Source organism: Rhinichthys klamathensis, unplaced genomic scaffold (genome assembly GCF_029890125.1).
Source record: "Rhinichthys klamathensis goyatoka isolate OS25496 unplaced genomic scaffold, OSU_Roscu_1.1 h1tg000561l_1, whole genome shotgun sequence".
Lineage (NCBI taxonomy): Eukaryota > Metazoa > Chordata > Actinopteri > Cypriniformes > Leuciscidae > Rhinichthys > Rhinichthys klamathensis.
Genome location: NW_026607027.1, coordinates 1,013,239 through 1,032,499, shown reverse-complemented (window position 1 = coordinate 1,032,499; position 19,261 = coordinate 1,013,239). Strand labels below are relative to the sequence as shown.

The 19,261-nt window shown below is 42.5% G+C and overlaps 1 protein-coding gene across 4 annotated transcripts in view; it reads left to right on the top strand.

Moving 5' to 3' along the window:
- cntn5 (contactin 5) overlaps positions 1-18,959 on the top strand; it is a 349,180-nt gene extending 330,221 nt beyond the window's left edge. For all 4 annotated transcript variants that reach the window (XM_056239389.1, XM_056239388.1, XM_056239386.1 and 1 more), the window contains exons 19-24: positions 13,856-14,090; positions 14,737-14,846; positions 16,975-17,161; positions 17,853-17,965; positions 18,049-18,217; positions 18,665-18,959. In XM_056239389.1, the coding sequence (XP_056095364.1) occupies positions 13,856-14,090; positions 14,737-14,846; positions 16,975-17,161; positions 17,853-17,965; positions 18,049-18,217; positions 18,665-18,768 (918 nt within the window). In that variant the 3' untranslated portion in view covers positions 18,769-18,959. The remainder of the gene's footprint in view (positions 1-13,855; positions 14,091-14,736; positions 14,847-16,974; positions 17,162-17,852; positions 17,966-18,048; positions 18,218-18,664) is intronic.
- The last annotated feature ends 302 nt before the right edge of the window (positions 18,960-19,261 follow it).

Sequence of the window (19,261 nt, the reverse complement as noted above, 5' to 3'; positions counted from 1 at the left end):
CAATGGCCACCAAAGCGCTTTACAATTTGCCTCACATTCACCCATTCACTCACCCATTCACTCACTCATTCATACACCGACGGGCGACGGCAGCCATGCAAGGCGCCATCCAGCTCACACAGCTCCAGAACATGATCCCTGCTGTAAGCCATGTCACAATCTCAGCTGTCTTTAAACAGACACACGCAAGAAGACTCATCTGTAGTTTCAAACCGATCTCACGGCAATTCGTACGAATTTTACGAGGAGGCTAATTCGTAACAATTCGTACGACCTCACTCATACGAATTAGTAAGATTTTGGCTAAATCGTACATATTTTACGAGTTGGCCAATTCGTATGAATTCGTACGAATGACCTACCCCCTGTCCCCGCCCCTAAACCTACCCATCACGTGGGTTTAGACAAATCGTACAAATTCGTACGAGTGAGGTCATACGAATTCTTACGAATTACCCACCCTTTAATCACTCGTACAAATTCGTACGAATTGGTCGTGAGATAGCGTTGGTAGTTTTACATTATTAATCTGTGACACGTTCTGTGACAGTGAGCTGCGGAATAGAATTGGTCGCTAGCAAACAAAGAAAATGTAACAAGTTTCGTTGGTAAGGGAAGAAGGAGGCGGGAACTGCCGAACGTTTAACTCAATACTTTAATTCTAAAATAAACAAACAACAAAACGACAGTAAAGCAGCAGCCCCTCTCGGACGACTGCTGCATATAAACATAATAAAACATATAACACATAAATAGTCCAGGCCTGGTTTTCTCTCGTCCTTCACTGTCGTCGCTCCTCCTTTAATCCTCCCATAGCTTCTCCGTGAGTAACCCGAGGCTGGTGTGGCGTTTAGGTGACGCTGCGGAAAGCGCAGTGGGATATCCTCTGGATGTGCCGATTGCCTGAAGCCCTATAGAATCACGCCAATTCATTGGCTGATGGGGCTCGCGCAAAGCTGGCTCTGCCCCGACGCTCTTACGTCGTAGCATGATGAACGCATAGGTTATGTAAGTAACCAGAGACGTTCTCTTTCATAGGTTCACTCAACGCTGCGGAAAGCGCAGTGGGAACGAAATACCAAACTGGCCAAGCTAAGCGCTGCCATAACTGGTACCAGACCAAATAATAATAACAACCATGATAGGTTCAAGCAGATAGAACCTGGGAACCTGGAGCTTGAGAGGAAGCCACACTTCTGGTGGAATGTGCTCTGATACTAAGAGGTGAAGGCAAACCACGCACCTCGTAAGCCAGTGAAATAGCGTCCGTTACCCAGCGGGAAATCCTCTGCTTTGATGCTGCAAGCCCGCGGCGGCCAGCACCAAAACATACCAAGAGCTGGATTGATTTCCTCCAACCGCCTGAGCGATCTACATACAACTTCAAAGAACGGACCGGGCAGAGCAAGTTAAGTTTCCTTTCTTCCTCAGAGGCAAAAGGAGGAGGGTGGAAAGCGTTAAGGTTAACAACCTGAGAGCGGAACGCCGTGGAAAGAACCTTGGGTACATACCCCGACCTCGGCCTCAAGGTAACCCTAACCAGGCCAGGAGCGAAGTCCAAGCATGACTCACTAATAAAGAGAGCCTGCAAATCCCCCATCCGCTTTAGTGAAGATAAAGCTAACAAAAGAGCAACCTTAAGAGTCAGAATCCGCTCAGGGGCTGACTCCAAGGGCTCGAAGGGAGCCTCTGTCAAACCCTCCAGGACCACTGACAGGTCCCACGAGGGAACACTAGGGGGGCGAGCCGGTTTCAGGCGCCTAACCCCACGCATGAAGGCCGAAACTAACCTCAGTTTCCCCAAGGGAATCTCATCTGATTCTCTATGAGCGGCAATAGTTGCGACATATACTCTGAGAGTGGTAGCGGCCACTCCGGAAACAAACTTTTCCTGCAGGAATTCCAGCACTGAGCCTACTGGGCAGCTAACTGGGTTCCTATCATGTGCTAAGCACCATGCCTCGAACACCCTCCACTTGGAGGAATATAGCCTCCTCGTCGAAGGGGCTCTAGCATTCGCAATGGTCTCCTGAACGTAGGTTGGGAGATCAAAGCTTAAAGCTAACGGCCTCTGATAGGCCAAACGTACAGCTTCCAAATGTCGGGGCGAGGATGCCATATCCTGCCCTGAAGCTGGGAAAGCAGGTCCTCCCTGACCGGTATCTCCCAGGGGGAGGATTCCAACAGAGGGATCAGCTCCGAAAACCATGGCTGGGACGGCCAGAATGGGGCTACCAGAAGAAGGCGGACTCCGCTCTCCCTCACTCTGGATAGAACCGCCTGGATCAGCTTGATGGGCGGGAAGGCATAGAGTTTCTGCATCGGCCAAGGGTGGGCGAACGCATCTATCCCCAACGGAGCTGGAGGGCTCAGAGAGAACCAAAGCGGGCATTGGGACGACTCCTGAGATGCAAAGAGGTCCACTTCCGCTTTTCCGAACACCTCCCAGATCAGGGCCCCCGTCTGGCGGTTCAACATCCATTCCTCAGACCTGAGCTTCTGCCTCGACAGAAAATCTGCTGCGAGGTTCAGAATCCCTGGGACATGAACTGCTCTCAGAGAGAGGAACTTGTCCTGGGACCACAGGAGAAGGTGACGCGCATGCCTGTCTAGGGTGCGCGATCGTGAACCCCCCTGTCTGTTTACATGGGACACTACTGCCATATTGTCCGTTCTGACAATGACATGGTGTCCTTCGAGGAAAGGGAGAAAGTGGCAAAGAGCCAGGAAGACAGCCCTCAGCTCCAAGCTGTTTATGTGCCACGAGAGGGTCTCGCCAGTCCAAACCCCACACGCTGGCCTGCCCTCGAAAACCACTCCCCAGCCGGTCAGAGAGGCATCTGTCGTAACCATCTGGCGACCGAATACCGCACCCATACCGACTCCTTTCTGAAGGAAGAGGGGGTCCCGCCAGATTGACAGGCTGCGAAAGCAACTGCGCGACACCTTCAATAGGCGAAGGGCTGGCCCCGTGGGCCGAGCCCCTGAGAGCTTCATCCACCACAGTAAAGGTCTCATGTGGAGTAACCCCAGAGGTAGCACAGGGGAGGCCGCGGCCATAAGGCCCAGAAGTCTGCGGCAGGTGCTCACGGAAACATGCTGGCCTAGTGCAAAACGGGACAGACATGTCACCAGACTGGAAATCCGTGCAGGAGCCAAACGGGCCTGCATAAGAACGGAGTCCATGCGCACCCCCAAGAAAACCGTGTTCTGAGCTGGAGTAAGAACGCTCTTCTCCGTATTCAACCTCAAACCGAGAGACTGAATATGACGGAGGACAATGTCCCTGTGGTGAGTCACTAACTCTCTGGAGTGGGCTAAAAGGAGCCAATCGTCCAGGTAGTTGAGTATATGGATGCCCTGGACCCGCAGCGGGGCCAGAGCAGCATCCATACACTTTGTGAACGTCCTTGGCACTAGAGCGAGGCCAAAGGGGAGGACCCTGTACTGGTATGCTTTTTCTCCAAAGGCAAACCTGAGGAACTTCCTGTGTCGCCGTACGACCTGGATGTGGAAATAAGCATCCTTGAGGTCTACCGTCATGAACCAGTCCCCCAGCCGGATATGAGATATGATGGCCTTCAGCGTCAACATTTTGAATTTTCCTTTGTAAAGAGAGAAATTCAACCGGCGAAGATCTAGTATCGGCCGCAGGCCTCCCCCCTTCTTCGGGACCAGGAAGTAACGGCTGTAGAAGCCCTGTTCGACTTCCCCCGAAGGAATCTCTTCTATCGCCCCCTTCAGCAGAAGAGATGAAATCTCCTGCTGTAGTACAGAAGCCTGAGCGGCGCTGTCGACTACAGTAGGAGAGACCCCGTTGAAGCAGGGGGGGTTGCGACAAAACTGAAGCGTGTAGCCGAGCCGAACTGTGCGAAGGATCCAAGGCGATACCCCTGGTAAACGCTCCCATTCTTGAACGAAATGTGATAGAGGGAGAGGAGTGTTGCAGTGCAAGGGACATACCTGAGGTAGGGTGTCGCACTGGTTCCCATGGGGAGGCGCGGTTGACCGTGGAGGAGAGCGCTTGGCGTCCTGACATGTACTGGGGGGTACCACCACCTGGATAGAAGTAACTGGGTCCGCCTGCTCCAGAGGAAAACGAACTGTGCCTACGAGGAAGCGATTGGCGGGTGTAACGTGCACAGGGAGCGAGGGGAGAAAGCAAGACGCATCTCCTTCCTCCTGCGCCGGACTGGGTGAAGAGAGTGAAACAGAACCTGCACTTCGAAACACGCTGGGTGGCGAAGGTGACAGGGTTGGATGAGGAGAGCCGGCTGGAGGAGGGCAGAAACGCTTGCGCGGTCTGTCCCAACCTCGTAGATCTGGTGAGGCTCTCCTCCTTCTGACCTGCGGGTCAGGAACGGCTCGAGGAGGCTGGAGCGGCCGATTTGTTGGACCGCTTCAGCTGAAGGCGCTTGTGAGGGCGCTGGCGGGGAAATGGACGACCTCGGGCTCCCCAGACCGTAGTTGGTGGGTGGTGAGCCGGGTCACTCCTGCTAGTAGGGAATTCAGCCCTATGAGCAGAGCGTTCTCGGGTTTGAGAAGGGGGAGGGTTGGAGTCTCTTGGCCCTCTGACCTTCCTGGGCATAAACTGCCTGAACGCGGCCGACTGAGACTTAGCGTCGCGGAACTTCTCAACCACCGTGTTGACCGCCTCCCCGAAAAGACCTGAGTGGGAGATAGGGGCATCCAGGAGGAAACTCTTATCCTTGTCTCGGATCTCCATGAGATTCTACCAGAGGTGGTGCTCTGCAGCAACCGAGCCCGCCATAGAGCGACCTACAGCCCGAGCAGTGTGTTTGGTGGCTCTTAGGGCCAGATCTGTGGCTTTGCGAAGCTCTTTGACAGCTTCGGGCGTCAGTCCCTCTCCTTCATCCATGTCCTTCAAGACGTCCGCTTGGTAGGCTTGAAGGATGGCCATGGTATGCAGGGCCATGGCTGCTTGACCAGCCGCCATGTAAGACTTCCCAATAAGAGAGGAAGTAGTCCTACAAGCCTTGGAAGGAAGAAGGGGACGCGCCTTCCAGGACGGTGCAGACGACCGCTGGAATAGCGGAATAACCCTGCTCCACAAAACCCACAAGGTTGGTGAAGTCAGTGGCTGCCGAATTAGTTAGGCGTGCGGAGAAAGGCTGCTTCCAGGATCTGGAGATCTCGTGATGCAGATCGCTGAAAAAGGGCAGCTTTCTTCGCTCTGGCCTAGAATTAGGGCCACGTAGGAACCTCTCGTCGAGTTTGGACGATTGAGAATCGCGGGGCTCATCAGGCCAGTCAATAGAGAGCTTCTCTGTAGCGCGCGACAGCACGTCAATAAGCTCAGTGTAGGCCGGAGTAGGCCACGCGTCCTGGCCGCTAGGCGGGATAACGTCATCAGCCAAAGCAGGCTCGAAATCCTCGGAGTCGGAGGCTGCAGTGTAAATCACGTCATCCAGACCGAAAGAAACCGATTCGCAGGCTCCCGGGCTGGGGCATAAATAATCATGCGCGAATTCAACCGTGCCGCGTGCGTGCTCGGGAGAGGGAGGGAGAGAAAGGGCGAGGCCCGTCTGCTCATACTCAATATCCTCGAGCTCAACATCCGAGCCCCAGGCCGCGGATCCACGAGAGGCCTCAGCAGTCTCGGGAACGCGACGGGGGGGAACGAATGACTCCTTCTCAAAAACCGCGAGTCTAGAGCGGAGGGTTTTGAGAAGGAGATTGTCACAAAATTTACATTTTGACAATCCTAATACAGCCTCACGCGCATGCGAAAAACCCATACATTTAACACACTTACTGTGAGGGTCGTCGTTCGAGATAAAACGAATGCATGGCGGAGAGCAGCGTCGATAATCCATGACACTTCACTGTAAGGAGAACAGAGTTCCACTTATACCAGTCGCTGAAGTGTCGAGACGAAAGCTGAAGTTGAATTTGAAGAATTCGGGCTCAGAAAAACCGAACGAAGGGCGAGATGTGACCGCTTCGTGAAGGCAGAGAAATCTGAGGAGAGGATGGCGCGCGCGCTTTCATCATGCTACGACGTAAGAGCGTCGGGGCGGAGCCAGCTTTGCGCGAGCGCCATCAGCCAATGAATTGGCGTGATTCTATAGGGCTTCAGGCAATCGGCACATCCAGAGGATATCCCACTGCGCTTTCCGCAGCGTTGAGTGAACCTATGAAAGAGAACTCTAGCTATAATTTTGATCATGGCTTTTCTTAAAAAATAAACTGGGAAAAAAATGGTTTAAAGGATTAGTTCACTAATTAAAATGTCCTTATAATTTACTCACTCCCACGTCATCCAAGATGTTCATGTCTTTCTTTCTTCACTCAAAAAGAGAAAAAGAGATTTTTGAGGAAAACATTGCAGGATTTTTCTCCATATAGTGGACTTCAATGGGGTACAATGGTTTGAAGGTCCAAATTGCAGTTTCAATGCAGCTTCAAAGGGCTCCAACCGAGGAATAAAGGTCTTATCTAGCAAAACGATCAGCCATTAAAAAAAAAAAAAAAAAAAACATTTATATACCTTTTTAACCACAAAAGCTCGTCTTGCACTAGCTGTGATGCGCCACACATTACATAATCATGTTGAAAGGTCATGCTTGACAAAGGCGGAAGTACCGAACAAGTGTTTACAAAGCGAACGTGCAAAGACTGAGTCAAATGCCATTTACAAAAAAAAATGAAAATAAATAAAAGGTAAAACAATGGTGTCGGACGATTTTGAAATTGGAGGAGAAAAGAGGTGGAGTTTTACGTCCTAGCCTATATTTTTGAACCGGAACACGGGTGACCTTTCAGCATGATTACGTAATGCGTGGCGCATCACAGAGCTAGTGCAAGACGAGCATTTGTGGTTAAAAAGTATATAAATGTTTGTCTTTTGTACAAAATGACCTATGGTTTGGCTAGAGAAGAGCCTTATTCCTCGGCTGGGATCGTTTAGAGCCTTTGAAGCTGCATTGAAACGGCAATTTGGACCTTCAACCCGTTGTACCCCATTGAAGTCCACTATAATATAGTTTTTCAATCTGTTGACTATAAGTACAGTTGCACCTACATGTCTACTAACTCTCAATAGAGTGTTAGTAGAGTATTAGTAGACTGTTAAGGTTAGGGTCAGAATATGTTGACATGTAGAAGTTAGTAGAATGTTCAAAAGGGACCATCACAATAAAGTGTTACCAAAAAACTAAGATGTGTGTGTGTGAAGCAAGTGGTGTTTTTTGTTGTCTCTTTATCAGGTTCTGCACTCCAATTGGTTTTTGATTTGACAATTGTCATAGAAGAAGCCATACTTCAGGACCTCGCCTCAAAACTTCTGACATCTCTAGAATTTCATCTGAGGTCAAATTTGATCGCAGTAGTCATTAAGCGGCTATCGGCGAACATGTCAAACTAACAATCAAAGACTTCAGATTTTGGCATAGGATCAGAGGAATCTTATAGGATTCATTTTGTCTCAGACGGCCAAATTGCGGCTAAAATCATACAGTGTGGATCCGGTTTTCTGTTGTTATTTTATTTATTAATTATTATTAATATTAGTATTACTTGTTTTTAAACAGTACAATAGTGTTATTACTATAGTAATATATTGATTTATTGATCTATTTAATTTTTATAATTTAAAAAGAAAAAATGTTCAAAATATGTAAATATTTATTTATAGTTTTTTGTTTTGTTTATAGGTTTCATAAGGACAACAATGTAAATGTGGACTGAGACAATTGAAGTGGAGAGTTTTCGAAAAATACATATATCCTAAATGACAAAAAATATGACAATTGCAATCTGACTTTTAGGTTTTGGGCTTTTAATTTTGAGTAGCAGGTGGCTTGGCACGCTACCGCTTCAGAGTTGTTAAAACAGTCAATTAGTTTCTCTGGCACAAAAACACAGAAAGGTAAATTATTTAAATTGACCACAACATTACAATAAATGCAACTAGAAAGCATTATTTATTCATAACATAGTGACAGCACCAATGAACTAAATATGAAAACGGGTTAAAAAAATGTATTATTTATTTGCAAACCAACTCCCTAAATTGAATCAGACTTCTCACCGCGACATATAAAATGTATTATTGTCTCAGATTACTCTGCAATAAAACTGTAGGCACATAAAAAATATGATGATCTGCATTTTATAAAACTGATTTAAATTTCCAGGATACACCCGCATTTTCAGAGTAAGTTAGGTTAGAATGTAAATTGTTACCATCATCATATTTAGTCACCGTTGCTATTGTTACAGATGTTTTTCTTAACTACTGGGAGAACAGAAGGTTTGACTTATATTATTCCTGCATGGAAGCAGTATTGAAGTCACCTACAGTATATGCAGAAACAGAAGAATCACGAGTCAAGAGTTAGTTAATACTATTGTCAATCCCAGAAAACAGATTGTGTGTACATAGCCTCCTCCTCATTGTATACGTCTGTGCCGTCCTCTCTGGCACTGTCCCATATAGCCGTATTAGCTCCACCCTGTTTATCTGCGTCCCGATTAACCACTTTAGAACCACGAATTGGCTCTGCATCTCCAATCGATATTCGCGTATTTAGAGAAGATGCTGTGCTGCTTTGGCATTCGTGGCACGTGAACCGGCTTCTGTGCTGCCTCTGCAATCATCTCTGGGTGGTTGTGGAAGACAGCGGCTGGGCCGAGCACTGCTTATTAAACAGGATGAATGACTAAACAGCTCGCCCCGTCTACACATTAGTGTCTGCAGAGAGAGAAAAAGTATTACGGGCACCAGGAGCAATGGACTGGACCATTACAGTTGCCCTACTTCCTATTCGACGCCTGCCGCAGCACGCCAAGCGTGCCGATATCAGACCGGCAGCAGATTTCATTTTCACCATGGGTGCCACTCCTTCGCCCAACAGCCTTTTTAATTGCACGTTCCACTTCATTTTGTAGCAGAACTGATTTTTTCCTTTTTTTTTAAAAAGGCCATTTATTGGTCAACCCCATGCAGAAAAGCTCAGCCAGCACTAATAATGTTGATTCAAGGGTTGTTAATTCAATTCCTAGAAACAGTAGAATGAGTTAATTACACAGTCATAGCACTAAAAGCGTGTGCTTAAGTATTTAATTTGAAGGTACAGCCTTTTTTCTCCCATCATCCGTCTGCATCTTATTTTGGGTGCCGCCAAGGGACGTGATAATTTCAGAAGCGGCTGGAAATCAGTCAAAATTTGGCATGACGGACAGATTCGCTGCCAAAAAGAGAGGAGAGTACAGGTGTTTGTCAATTATTAAAATTGCCCAAGATTTAATTCCGCAGGCTTACATTTTAATTAAATTTCTATCTCCCTTAATAGATTGCATTCCATTCTATTAAATGCCTAGCAGGTGTCGCAGACAGACTCTGATATCTCGTCCTCAGAAAAACATCAAGCAAGTGTCAAATCTGTTTTGAAAAAAAGCAGCGAGGAAATTGTCGGCAGCTGGACGGGCAAAATCAACTCGTTTGACCAGCAGACTGTATACAACCTTCCAGAACAAGAATAATTTGGGTGTTTTAGCATAGATAACAGAATGCGAAACCACATTGCGAATACTCAACGCAATGAGCAAAAGGTCAGCTAGAAAATAAAAGTAATATCAGGGAAATTGCTTTCAGTCTTTATTATAGCATGTTAGTAATGCCTACTGTGTGTAAGTGCAATCTTTAAGAATTCATTTTTATATGGAAGCTTGTTTCTGCCATAAAAAAAAATAATAATAATTCATGCTTTTTTTCACCCTCAAAGTTGCTTGTTATATTCAACAATTCTGACTTTATTTCTAGCAATTCTAACTTTTTTCCTGCAATCCGAGTTTTTGACTTCGAATTGCGAGACATAAAGTCATTATTGCGATATATAAACTCACAATGTAAATGGTTACAAATGTAACTAAAAATATACATTTCCAAGAGTAATGTAATCAGTCAGTGAATCGTTCACAAATGACTCATTATTCTTCCAGAACAAGAATAGTTTAGGTGATTTAGAAAAGAAAATGCTAAACTCCATTTCCAATGTGTAATTCAAATTCAAAACTTTAGAGTTGTAGTGGAGGGGGAAGATTTTTGGCCAAGAGCAACTTAAATGTCAGTCTTTTCCTCACATTATGTTCACTGTTCACTTCACTGTTTAAAATGTTCTTCAAATGTACAGTATATATATATATATATATATATATATATATATATATACTAGGGCTGTCAAATGATTAATCGTGATTAATCACATCCGAAATAAAAGTTTTTTTTACCTAATATATGTGGGTGCACTGTGTATAATTATGTATATATATAAATACACACACATGCTTGTATATATTTAAGAAATATTTTCATGTATATACTGTATATAGATTTATATATAATTTATATTATATATAAATATTTTATATATAAATAATATTTTTTTCTTAAATATACATGCATGTGTGTGTATTTATATATACACAATATAATTATACACAGTGCACCCACATATATTATGTAAAAAAAACTTTTATTTTGGATGTGATTAATCACGATTAATCATTTGACAGCCCTAATATATATATATATATATATATATACTGTACATTTGAAGAACATTTTAAACAGTGAAGTGTTTAAGGACTTCAACCTAGAGCAGAATGTACCATAAAATGTACCATTCAATATCACAGGTGATTTCCGGATTTACATCCATTGCTCTGCATGAATTGATATTTGACTCGTTATTCGCAAAATGTCGTTACCCGCACAGTTTATTTACTCAAGGGCCTGAACCAAGCCCTTTGAAAACACATTGATATGGTTCACAGAATAATGGCGAGCTCTCGCTGTGTGGCGGGTCTTGAATATGTTGGATTAGCGCATCTTTAATTGATGTGTTCAGGCTCATCATCAAGCGCTTGACATTCACAAGTGATCTGTTTCATTACAACTGAAAATCTCCAGGATTCATTTGGGACTCTCTGACATTTTGATGTAATTCTGTGCCATTTAGTGTTGCTTCTTTCTCGGAACTGACGTAACAAAAGATCTAATTTAACTGGATAAATATGGAAATTGAAACTATTTATTGGATGCATATTTAAAGCTTCTGTGTGTTTTTGAAGCTGTTTGTTGAGAAAAGAGCTTTTTTGCTCAGCAAAATATTGATCAGGTTGTAAAATTAGCCTGTGTTGTAAACCGTCACATAAAAGGTGAGTTGTTAGCCTCTTTCAAAAGGGACCATATCCAATCATATATAATTAACTGAACTAGCTATGTATAATAATTAGCTTAAGCCTAATCTTGATTTTATTTTTTAACCCTCTGGGGTCCTTAATTTCAGAGTCACACTCAGGACCTTCGGGTCCAAATGGGCCGGAAGGGTGGGATTAATATTTATTAAAAAAAAATCATCTTTTTTTTTTTTTTACTTGTTTTTTATAATATTTTTTCTTTTCTTTTTTGGTGTTTTGAGATAATTTCAAAAATAAAAATGATTTATAATTAATATTAATGCAATAATTATGACCCATTTTTTCCCCATTGAATATAATAGAAATTTAAAAAAAATATTTTTTTTTTTTTTTTTTTTTTTAAAGCTGTATTTCATTTTAGAGTCAAGCCTAGGCCTCATGAAAGCAATTTTTGAAATGAGATGGATGCCATCTGGTGGACAAACTGAGCATTTTAAAAATTCAAAACCCATATGTAATCTGAATTTATTAGTGTGTATGTGTATAAAAGTGTGTTTGTGTGTGTGTGTGTGTGTGTGTGTGTGTGTGTGTGTGTGTGTGTGTGTGTGTGTGTGTGTGTGTGTGTGTGTGTGTGTGTGGATGTGTCTGTTTTGCACTCTTGATGTTTTATAGATTCACCCCTTCACTGTTGTGTGCTTTTTTTCTGGATCGTGGCTGATTTGTAGTTTGTACGCACAAAATAACTCTATTTTCACATTTTTGCCAATTTCCCATTCATTTCCTATGCGGGTCCATTTGGACCCGAAGGTCCTGAGTGTGACTATTTTTTTTTACAACCACTTAGACTATTCAAATCCTGTCCCCAATTTTTTGGGGTGTTCATATGCCAAGTACCAACAAAGTCACCAAATTTCGGACCATTCCGATAAAGCAATGATTTAAAAAAAAAAAAAATTTAAATGCTTCGGGTCCATTTGGGCCGAAGGACCCCAGAGAGTTAAAAACTGTGTATGAAATGAATATGGATTTGTGGTGAACACAAATTTACAATCTAGGGGCAAGAAATGTATGTATGTATATAGTCTGTTTAGTTCATTCATGAAACGCAAGCAGAAGAAATTTCTCTGGGACAAATTATATTTTATTGAAAGCTGAGAAACCCTTCCATTGAAAGTCCACTCAAAATTATGACGTTTTAAAAAGTTCATAAAGCTCAAACTTGATATTTGAGAACCAATTAGGTTTGTTCTTTTGCATCAAGCAAGTATGGTTTATCCGTTTACCATGTTTGATGAGCTCCATATATGTGCATCGATATATGTTGTGAATAAAAGCTTAAATTAAAGGTGCAGTAAGCCATTTCTGAAAAACGTTGTTGAAAGTGTATTAGGCCGAGCACCACAACAAACTAGTAGCCAATCAGCAGTAGGGGGCGTGTCCACTCATGATAGGGGAGGAGAGAGAGTGAGCAAGAGGGAGATTTGAAGAAAGTCTGTAGAAAGAGAGATGGCTAAGAGACATTATAAAAGAGAAATGGTCAGTGGAATATCACTGGGAAAAAAGGGTCATGATCAAGCAAGAGTTTTAGGACCTGATGCGTTAATATTAGAAAAACCTTCCAGCGCTGGAGAGAGCTAAGCGGGAAGGCCTGAAAACGGATGCTGAGGTTGTGTTGTTTCTGCTACATACGTGAGTAACGTTGGTTTTGAGTGTGTGCTGCTGGCGACTAACAATGAACTCTTGCTTGTACTCTTGTGTACCGTGTTAATTTTTTGTTCTTCCTTGTTCATTCATCCTCTTCACTTAATTTTGTGCGAAGCTTTATTTTGCTTAGCTTCTGCTATGATAAAGAGACACCCACTCTTGCACTGTGTGTTCGTGTATTTTGGGGGCGGAGCAATGAAGGGAGGGGTGTATTTGTTTGGGTTGATTTCAAATATCAACAATGATTCTCTGAAATCGCTTACTGCACCTTTAAATATGTTCATCACATAAAGCGAATGCGTTTCTTCAGAAAACTTAAACTGCTTGATTCTCATGGATTTCTTCTTCCAATTATTACATTTTTGAGGTGTCAGTTTTCATTAGAATATCTACATTTATGTTTCTAAGATGAATGAAAGTCTTATGAGTTCGGAACGATGAGAAAATGACTGAATTTTTTGGGTGAACTGTGATTAAGATTGTAGATAGGCTCAATTTTGATTTTATGTTGACTCTTTAAGATAATAGGCATTTAACATTCAGTTCCCTCGCTACAATCCATTGGGTACATAACATGATTGAATTTTAAACTTGAATTTTGCTTATTTTTAACTACCACCTGCAGAGCTACGAAAATGATGTAAAAATTACCAAAGATGTCAGCATCTAAGCTTTTTGTATGGCCATCTAATTGGCCATACTACATCTTCAGGGCTGATAATTCCCAGCCAAAAGTCTTTATAAATGACCTTCTGCACAACCGTTTACCTTCCCCTCATTTCACCGAGCTCAGCTGGCTGTGTATTATTAGGGTCCTCTTCCAATTTCCAATCCTATTGTTTAAATGTTTTTTTTACCTAAGCAAACTCTTTGAGCGATATTTTCAGAATGAGTGCAAACAATGTTATTTTTCAACATTATCACCCTGTTAAAAAAAAGTATATTCCAGGGCTCATATAAATGTTTCTTTTTTTTCCGTCCTCAGCCTGTCTCAGAAGAATTCCAAAACGGAGAAGGTTTCGGCTACATCGTGGCGTTCCGGGCCAACGGCACACGTGGATGGAAAGAGAAAATGGTGACCTCAGCAGACTCCACCACCTATAAATACAGAGACGAGACCTTCCCCCCTCTCACCCCGTTTGAGGTGCGCGTGGGGGTGTATAACAACAAAGGAGACGGGCCCTTCAGCGGGGTGGTTACTGTGTTCTCTGCAGAAGGAGGTGAGGGTCAGATGTGCGCAGGGCTCTGATTAATGGGATTTATTGCTGTCTTATATAACTTCAATAACGTGCGGCTCAACAGTACAGACCGAGTATCTTGCACTTTGAAGTACATCACATGACGGCTAATCCAGGGCTGTGGACGGATGTACAGTTCGAGATTGTGTCCAAATTTTGAGGTACAGGTACTACTGTATAGCAGTGAAGCAAAATCCAAAATACCGTACCAAAAAATAACTTTTGAGAACGTTTTTGACCTTTAAAGAAAACATTCACTGCCCACACTGAAATTATCAAGAGGACCAAACAGTTTCAGTATGATCACACTTTGTCAGGCTGATTTTACGGTAACCATGCAAGCGCTGTTTCCCGTGACTGCTGCTAATATGATGGATGTTATGTGTCTCTGTCACCTCTCAGTCTCACAGCAGGATTCTCCCTCACGATCACAGGGCTTCACAACTTACCATTTACATCCCCTTAAACTCTTCGCTCTGACTGTTATTAACGCATATGAGATACTGATGAAATGTGACTTCGTCAAGCAGATAGCGTATAGAGTGTTTAATTATGTGTTTTATGTGTGTCTGAAATGTGTTTTATGTGTGTTTTATGTGAATCTGAAATGTACTGGTTTTAAATGCAGAACCCAGGGAGCCTCCTTCAGAAGTGCAGGCGTTCGCCATCTCATCCTCCGAAATTAAAGTGACATGGAAGCCGCCCATTCCTGGCCCTGGAAGACCCCAAGGCTACGAGGTTAGAGAGAGAGAGAAAGAGAGATGAATGAATAAATGGTTTTGTGCCAAAACATAGTTTTGGTTTTCTATTTTAATATATTTTCAAATCTATTAAATAATAATGTTATATATACTATATATATATATATTGAATTTTCAGCATCACTCCAGTCTTTAGTGTCACCAGATCGTTTAGAAATAATTCCAATATTCTGATTTGGTGCTCAAGAAACATTTCTTATTATTTTCAAGTTTTAAGACTGTTTTAGGATTCTTTGATGAATAGAAAGTTCAAAAGAACAGCATTTATTTGAAATAGAAATCATTTACTGGCATCCTTGCTTACTAAAAGTGTTCATTTATTTCAGAAATAAATCTTACTGACCCCAAATGGCAGTGTAGAACAATCAAATTAAATACAGACCATGTTGCTCATTACAGTAAATGTGTGTGTCGTGTGTTTTTTTACGGTCATTAAAGTATCATGTTGTTAGCTTAGCACTATGCTAACAGTAAAACTCAAAAGTCGAGTCTCCTGAAAAGCAGTATTTGTCTGGAAATCGCAGTCAATGTTGAGTGTTCCAAAACATACACATATGAGGTTCCATGATAGTTAGGATGCTGTCTTAGAAGGCAGCTGCATATCGCTGCTGTCGGGCGGAAACCTTGTATGTCAAAAACCACTACTTTTCAGGAAATGGGTTGGTAAAAAAAAAAGTATTTTTTAAGCAATTAACACCGTGTTGTCACAGTTGATATTGTGGCTTTATATATGTTCATTGGTCGGACACTTGCATGTGTCATATAATGAACATTTGACGAGGAAACAAGTTCAACTGGAGTTACAAGGTTTTTGACCAGCAAATTTCAGACATACAGGTTTTGTCCATCACTAGAACGGCCACATCTGAGGCAGTAAGTGCATCTTATTACATTTTCATCAACTGACACGTTATAAAGTTATTGTAAGCTATATGTGAGTTCTCTGAAAAAAGAGTTTTTTCTGTATTTTGGCCCAAATCATAAAAGATTTGGGCCAAAATAGAAAAGGTTAGAAAAGATGAAGTGCTATACATGGCTATTTAAGACAGTATATGTCTCAATGACAATGTTCAAAGAACCAGTTCTTTATTTACCCTTGCATTGCAAACATGCAGAGACTGCCCAATGTGTGTGTGGCACTTCATTCACAATAGAGGCGGGATGGAGTTACGAGGTTTGGCCGACAGTTTGAAGATCCAATGGAGTTACAAGGTTTAGCCACAAGCTCTTTTTTAATACATTTCATTTGTTAAATATTCCCAGCAAGCAATTTTATGTTTAAAAGATAGCCATTGAAACACAGCCCAGACATCTAGGCTAAAACAAGGCAAATTTGGGCTGTCAGTGAAAATTGAATAGATGTCTAAACCAAAGCCCAAGAATAGACTAGTCATCAATTAGATAACAAATAAATGAAATCAGTGAAGAAATGAAACCAAACACCTTGTAATCACTGTTTACTTTGCTTACGTGATGGAATATCATACATCTCGCAAGCTATTTTAGCAAAAACAACATGTAACCAATATTCAATGTTATTTTGGATAGAAGTGGGTTATTCATAGCCGGACTATATCAGGTCTATACCTAGACGGTGAAATTGAGGCTATTGCTTGCTGGGCACATACACAGACAGACGTGCAGTAAAAGGTGACCAATAGTAATGATTTAAGAAAAATCACGAAATATGGAGATAGAAGGTTTCTGCCCGACAGCAACGATTTGTACACAGTAGACAAAAAGGTAGCTCGCTAGGTTTTGGAACAGGGCCACATACATTATCATTCACCCTTAACTTTTCTTCATCATTGTCTTCTCAACAGAGAACAGTTGTGCCTTCTGAATGAAGGAAATTATTCTATGCAGTGAAATTACACAGTTGAGAAAGATTATCGTATTTTATCGCCGGGAGATAGCACATGCTTGCCTATTATGCTATTCATGCAAAATGTATGACAGTTATTTAAATCAAATGACACAATATTACATAAAATTGGCGACTCTCATTCTCTCATATTGAGGCAACTCAGTCTCATTTTCTTTATCACTTCAAAAAATCTTGAATGAATGAATGAATGAATGGCTAATTGCCTTTTTGGGAACAGGTGAGCTTCTGGAAAGACATTGAGCAGGAGGAGACGGGGAAGAAAAAGAGGACAACGGGGAATGAGACGACCATGCTGCTGTCGGGGCTGGAGGGAAACGCACAGTATCTGGTCTCTGTGAAGGGATTCAACAGCGTTGGCCAAGGACCAGCCAGCTCAGCCGTCAAGATCAGCACTAAGAAAAATGGTGAGTTCCATCCAAGCAACACCTATGTGAGTATAATAAACTTTACAATTAATAAAATGCTCAATGACAAATAAGATTGTTTATAAATTAAAATGCAAGCTCTTAGGAATGTACACTTTGTATTCCTGCCAACTGCATTTTCTGTGAAGTAACTCTAAAAATATCATGTGGTAAAATGTAATAATATATTTTTTATTTATTTATTTACAAATATCATGAATAATTCATAAATAGCATTAGTGTGTAAAGAATTGCACAACAACATGACATACTAACCTATCAAATATAATGTAAAATTGTGTGATATTTTAAGAGGCTTACTAAACCTAGGCACACAGTAATGAGGGTCTGAAAGGATTCTCTCTATCAAATCGTATTATCTTTATGATTTATGTCCAAAAATAACGATTATTCAATACATATCGATACTGAAATATCTGAAACGCTTCCAATACTCATTTTCCGCAGATACACGATACCATCTCTCTGACAGCGAGTTATGGAGTTGACACACTTTGTCAACATGGTGCTGTCTAGAAGGATGTATGAATAGAAATGGACCTTGAGAGGAGGATTATCATTTGTAAATTCCAATTAATATGTGATCATTGCTCATTTCAGACCTTCATTTTTTAAATGAGCTTTTTATCTTACTCTTTTGTTATCTCTCTCTCTCACTCTCTCTTTTCAGCCCCAAGTCTACCCCCAGGCAACTTGATGTGGATTCAAGAGGGGAACAATGTTTCTCTATCCTGGGATCCAGTGAAAGCAAGGGACAATGAGTCAGAAGTCATTGGGTACAAGGTTGGTATCGCACAGATACTGTGAATCTAAAGTGAAACTCAATGCCACTGCACGTATTTGAAGGTTGTTTTTCTTCAACGCAGGTATTATTGCGTCAGGAGGGACGGGGTCACAGCCAAGTCATGAGGACACCAAATTCAGCCGTTGTCCTGACTCTACCCGAGGGGGGAACATACATCATCGAGGTGCGCGCAGTCAGTGAAGGAGGTGAAGGAGCCGCCAGCGCTCAGGTCAGAGTGCTCACATCCTCAGGTAAGCAATAGCTCTGGTCACATTCCCAGTGTGGTTTTTCAGATTTGAGGATGTGTACATATGGCAGTAGGCTCAACTGCTTTCGCTTAATTCCTCTTTAATTAACTTTCCTACACACACCTACACAGCCAAATATGTTTTCCTCCAACATGAAAAGTAAAGAGAAGTTCGCCATGCAATGTTATACTACCAGAACTAATGGGCTAGTAGAGCAAATACTGGAAACTGGTTTCTTTTTCACACACACACACACACACACACACACACACACACACACGCCCCTGTGGTTAAGCTGGTTTTCTTTTTACTTCAACTTTTCAGTTTGACAAATATGGACAAACCCAGCTGTTTTGACCCAAAGTTGGGTTGAAACAACCACGCATTTTTAAGTGTAGTTATACATTATACATACATATCTTATTTCTCTCTTTTTTATTCCACTTCCAGGAGTGCGTGCAAAGAGCGGGCAGCTCTCTGGCCGTAATCTTGCTCCAGGCTTGGCATGGACTGCTCTTTTCCTGTCATTAATGGTGCCTTCTTTTCCCTTGTGAGGCTACTGAGTCATGTACTGTTCCTTTAAACCTTTCCTCCGCCTTCCACCGAACGACCACTCCCAACCACCCCTGTGTGAAAGGGATGGGCTCTCCCTCCTCCACACAGACTGCCTGCTTTGGCCTGTACCATCATCAGGACCTTAGGGCCAGCCAAAGGGAAGTGCTTCTTTTCCAAGGATCAAGAAATGTCACCAATTCCAGACAACTCTATTGTTTTTTTTTTTGTTTTTCTGGACGTATTTGTTTCCTTTTCAGATCTTTGTTGGGGATATCATTGTAGTATTGTGCTGTACAAAGTGCGGAGACATTTGTTTAAAATCTCCACGAAGCTGTAAGGGACTTTTTCTTTTTTAGGGACTGCCGCCCAGAACAGCTCTCAACAGTCACTGAGGCCGCCCACTGCTCTGTGCCACTGTGGCTTCCCTTGTTACATTACTGCAACCATTTGACCCTTTGGCTGCCTGACAAGCAAATGCAGAGTAAGCTCAGT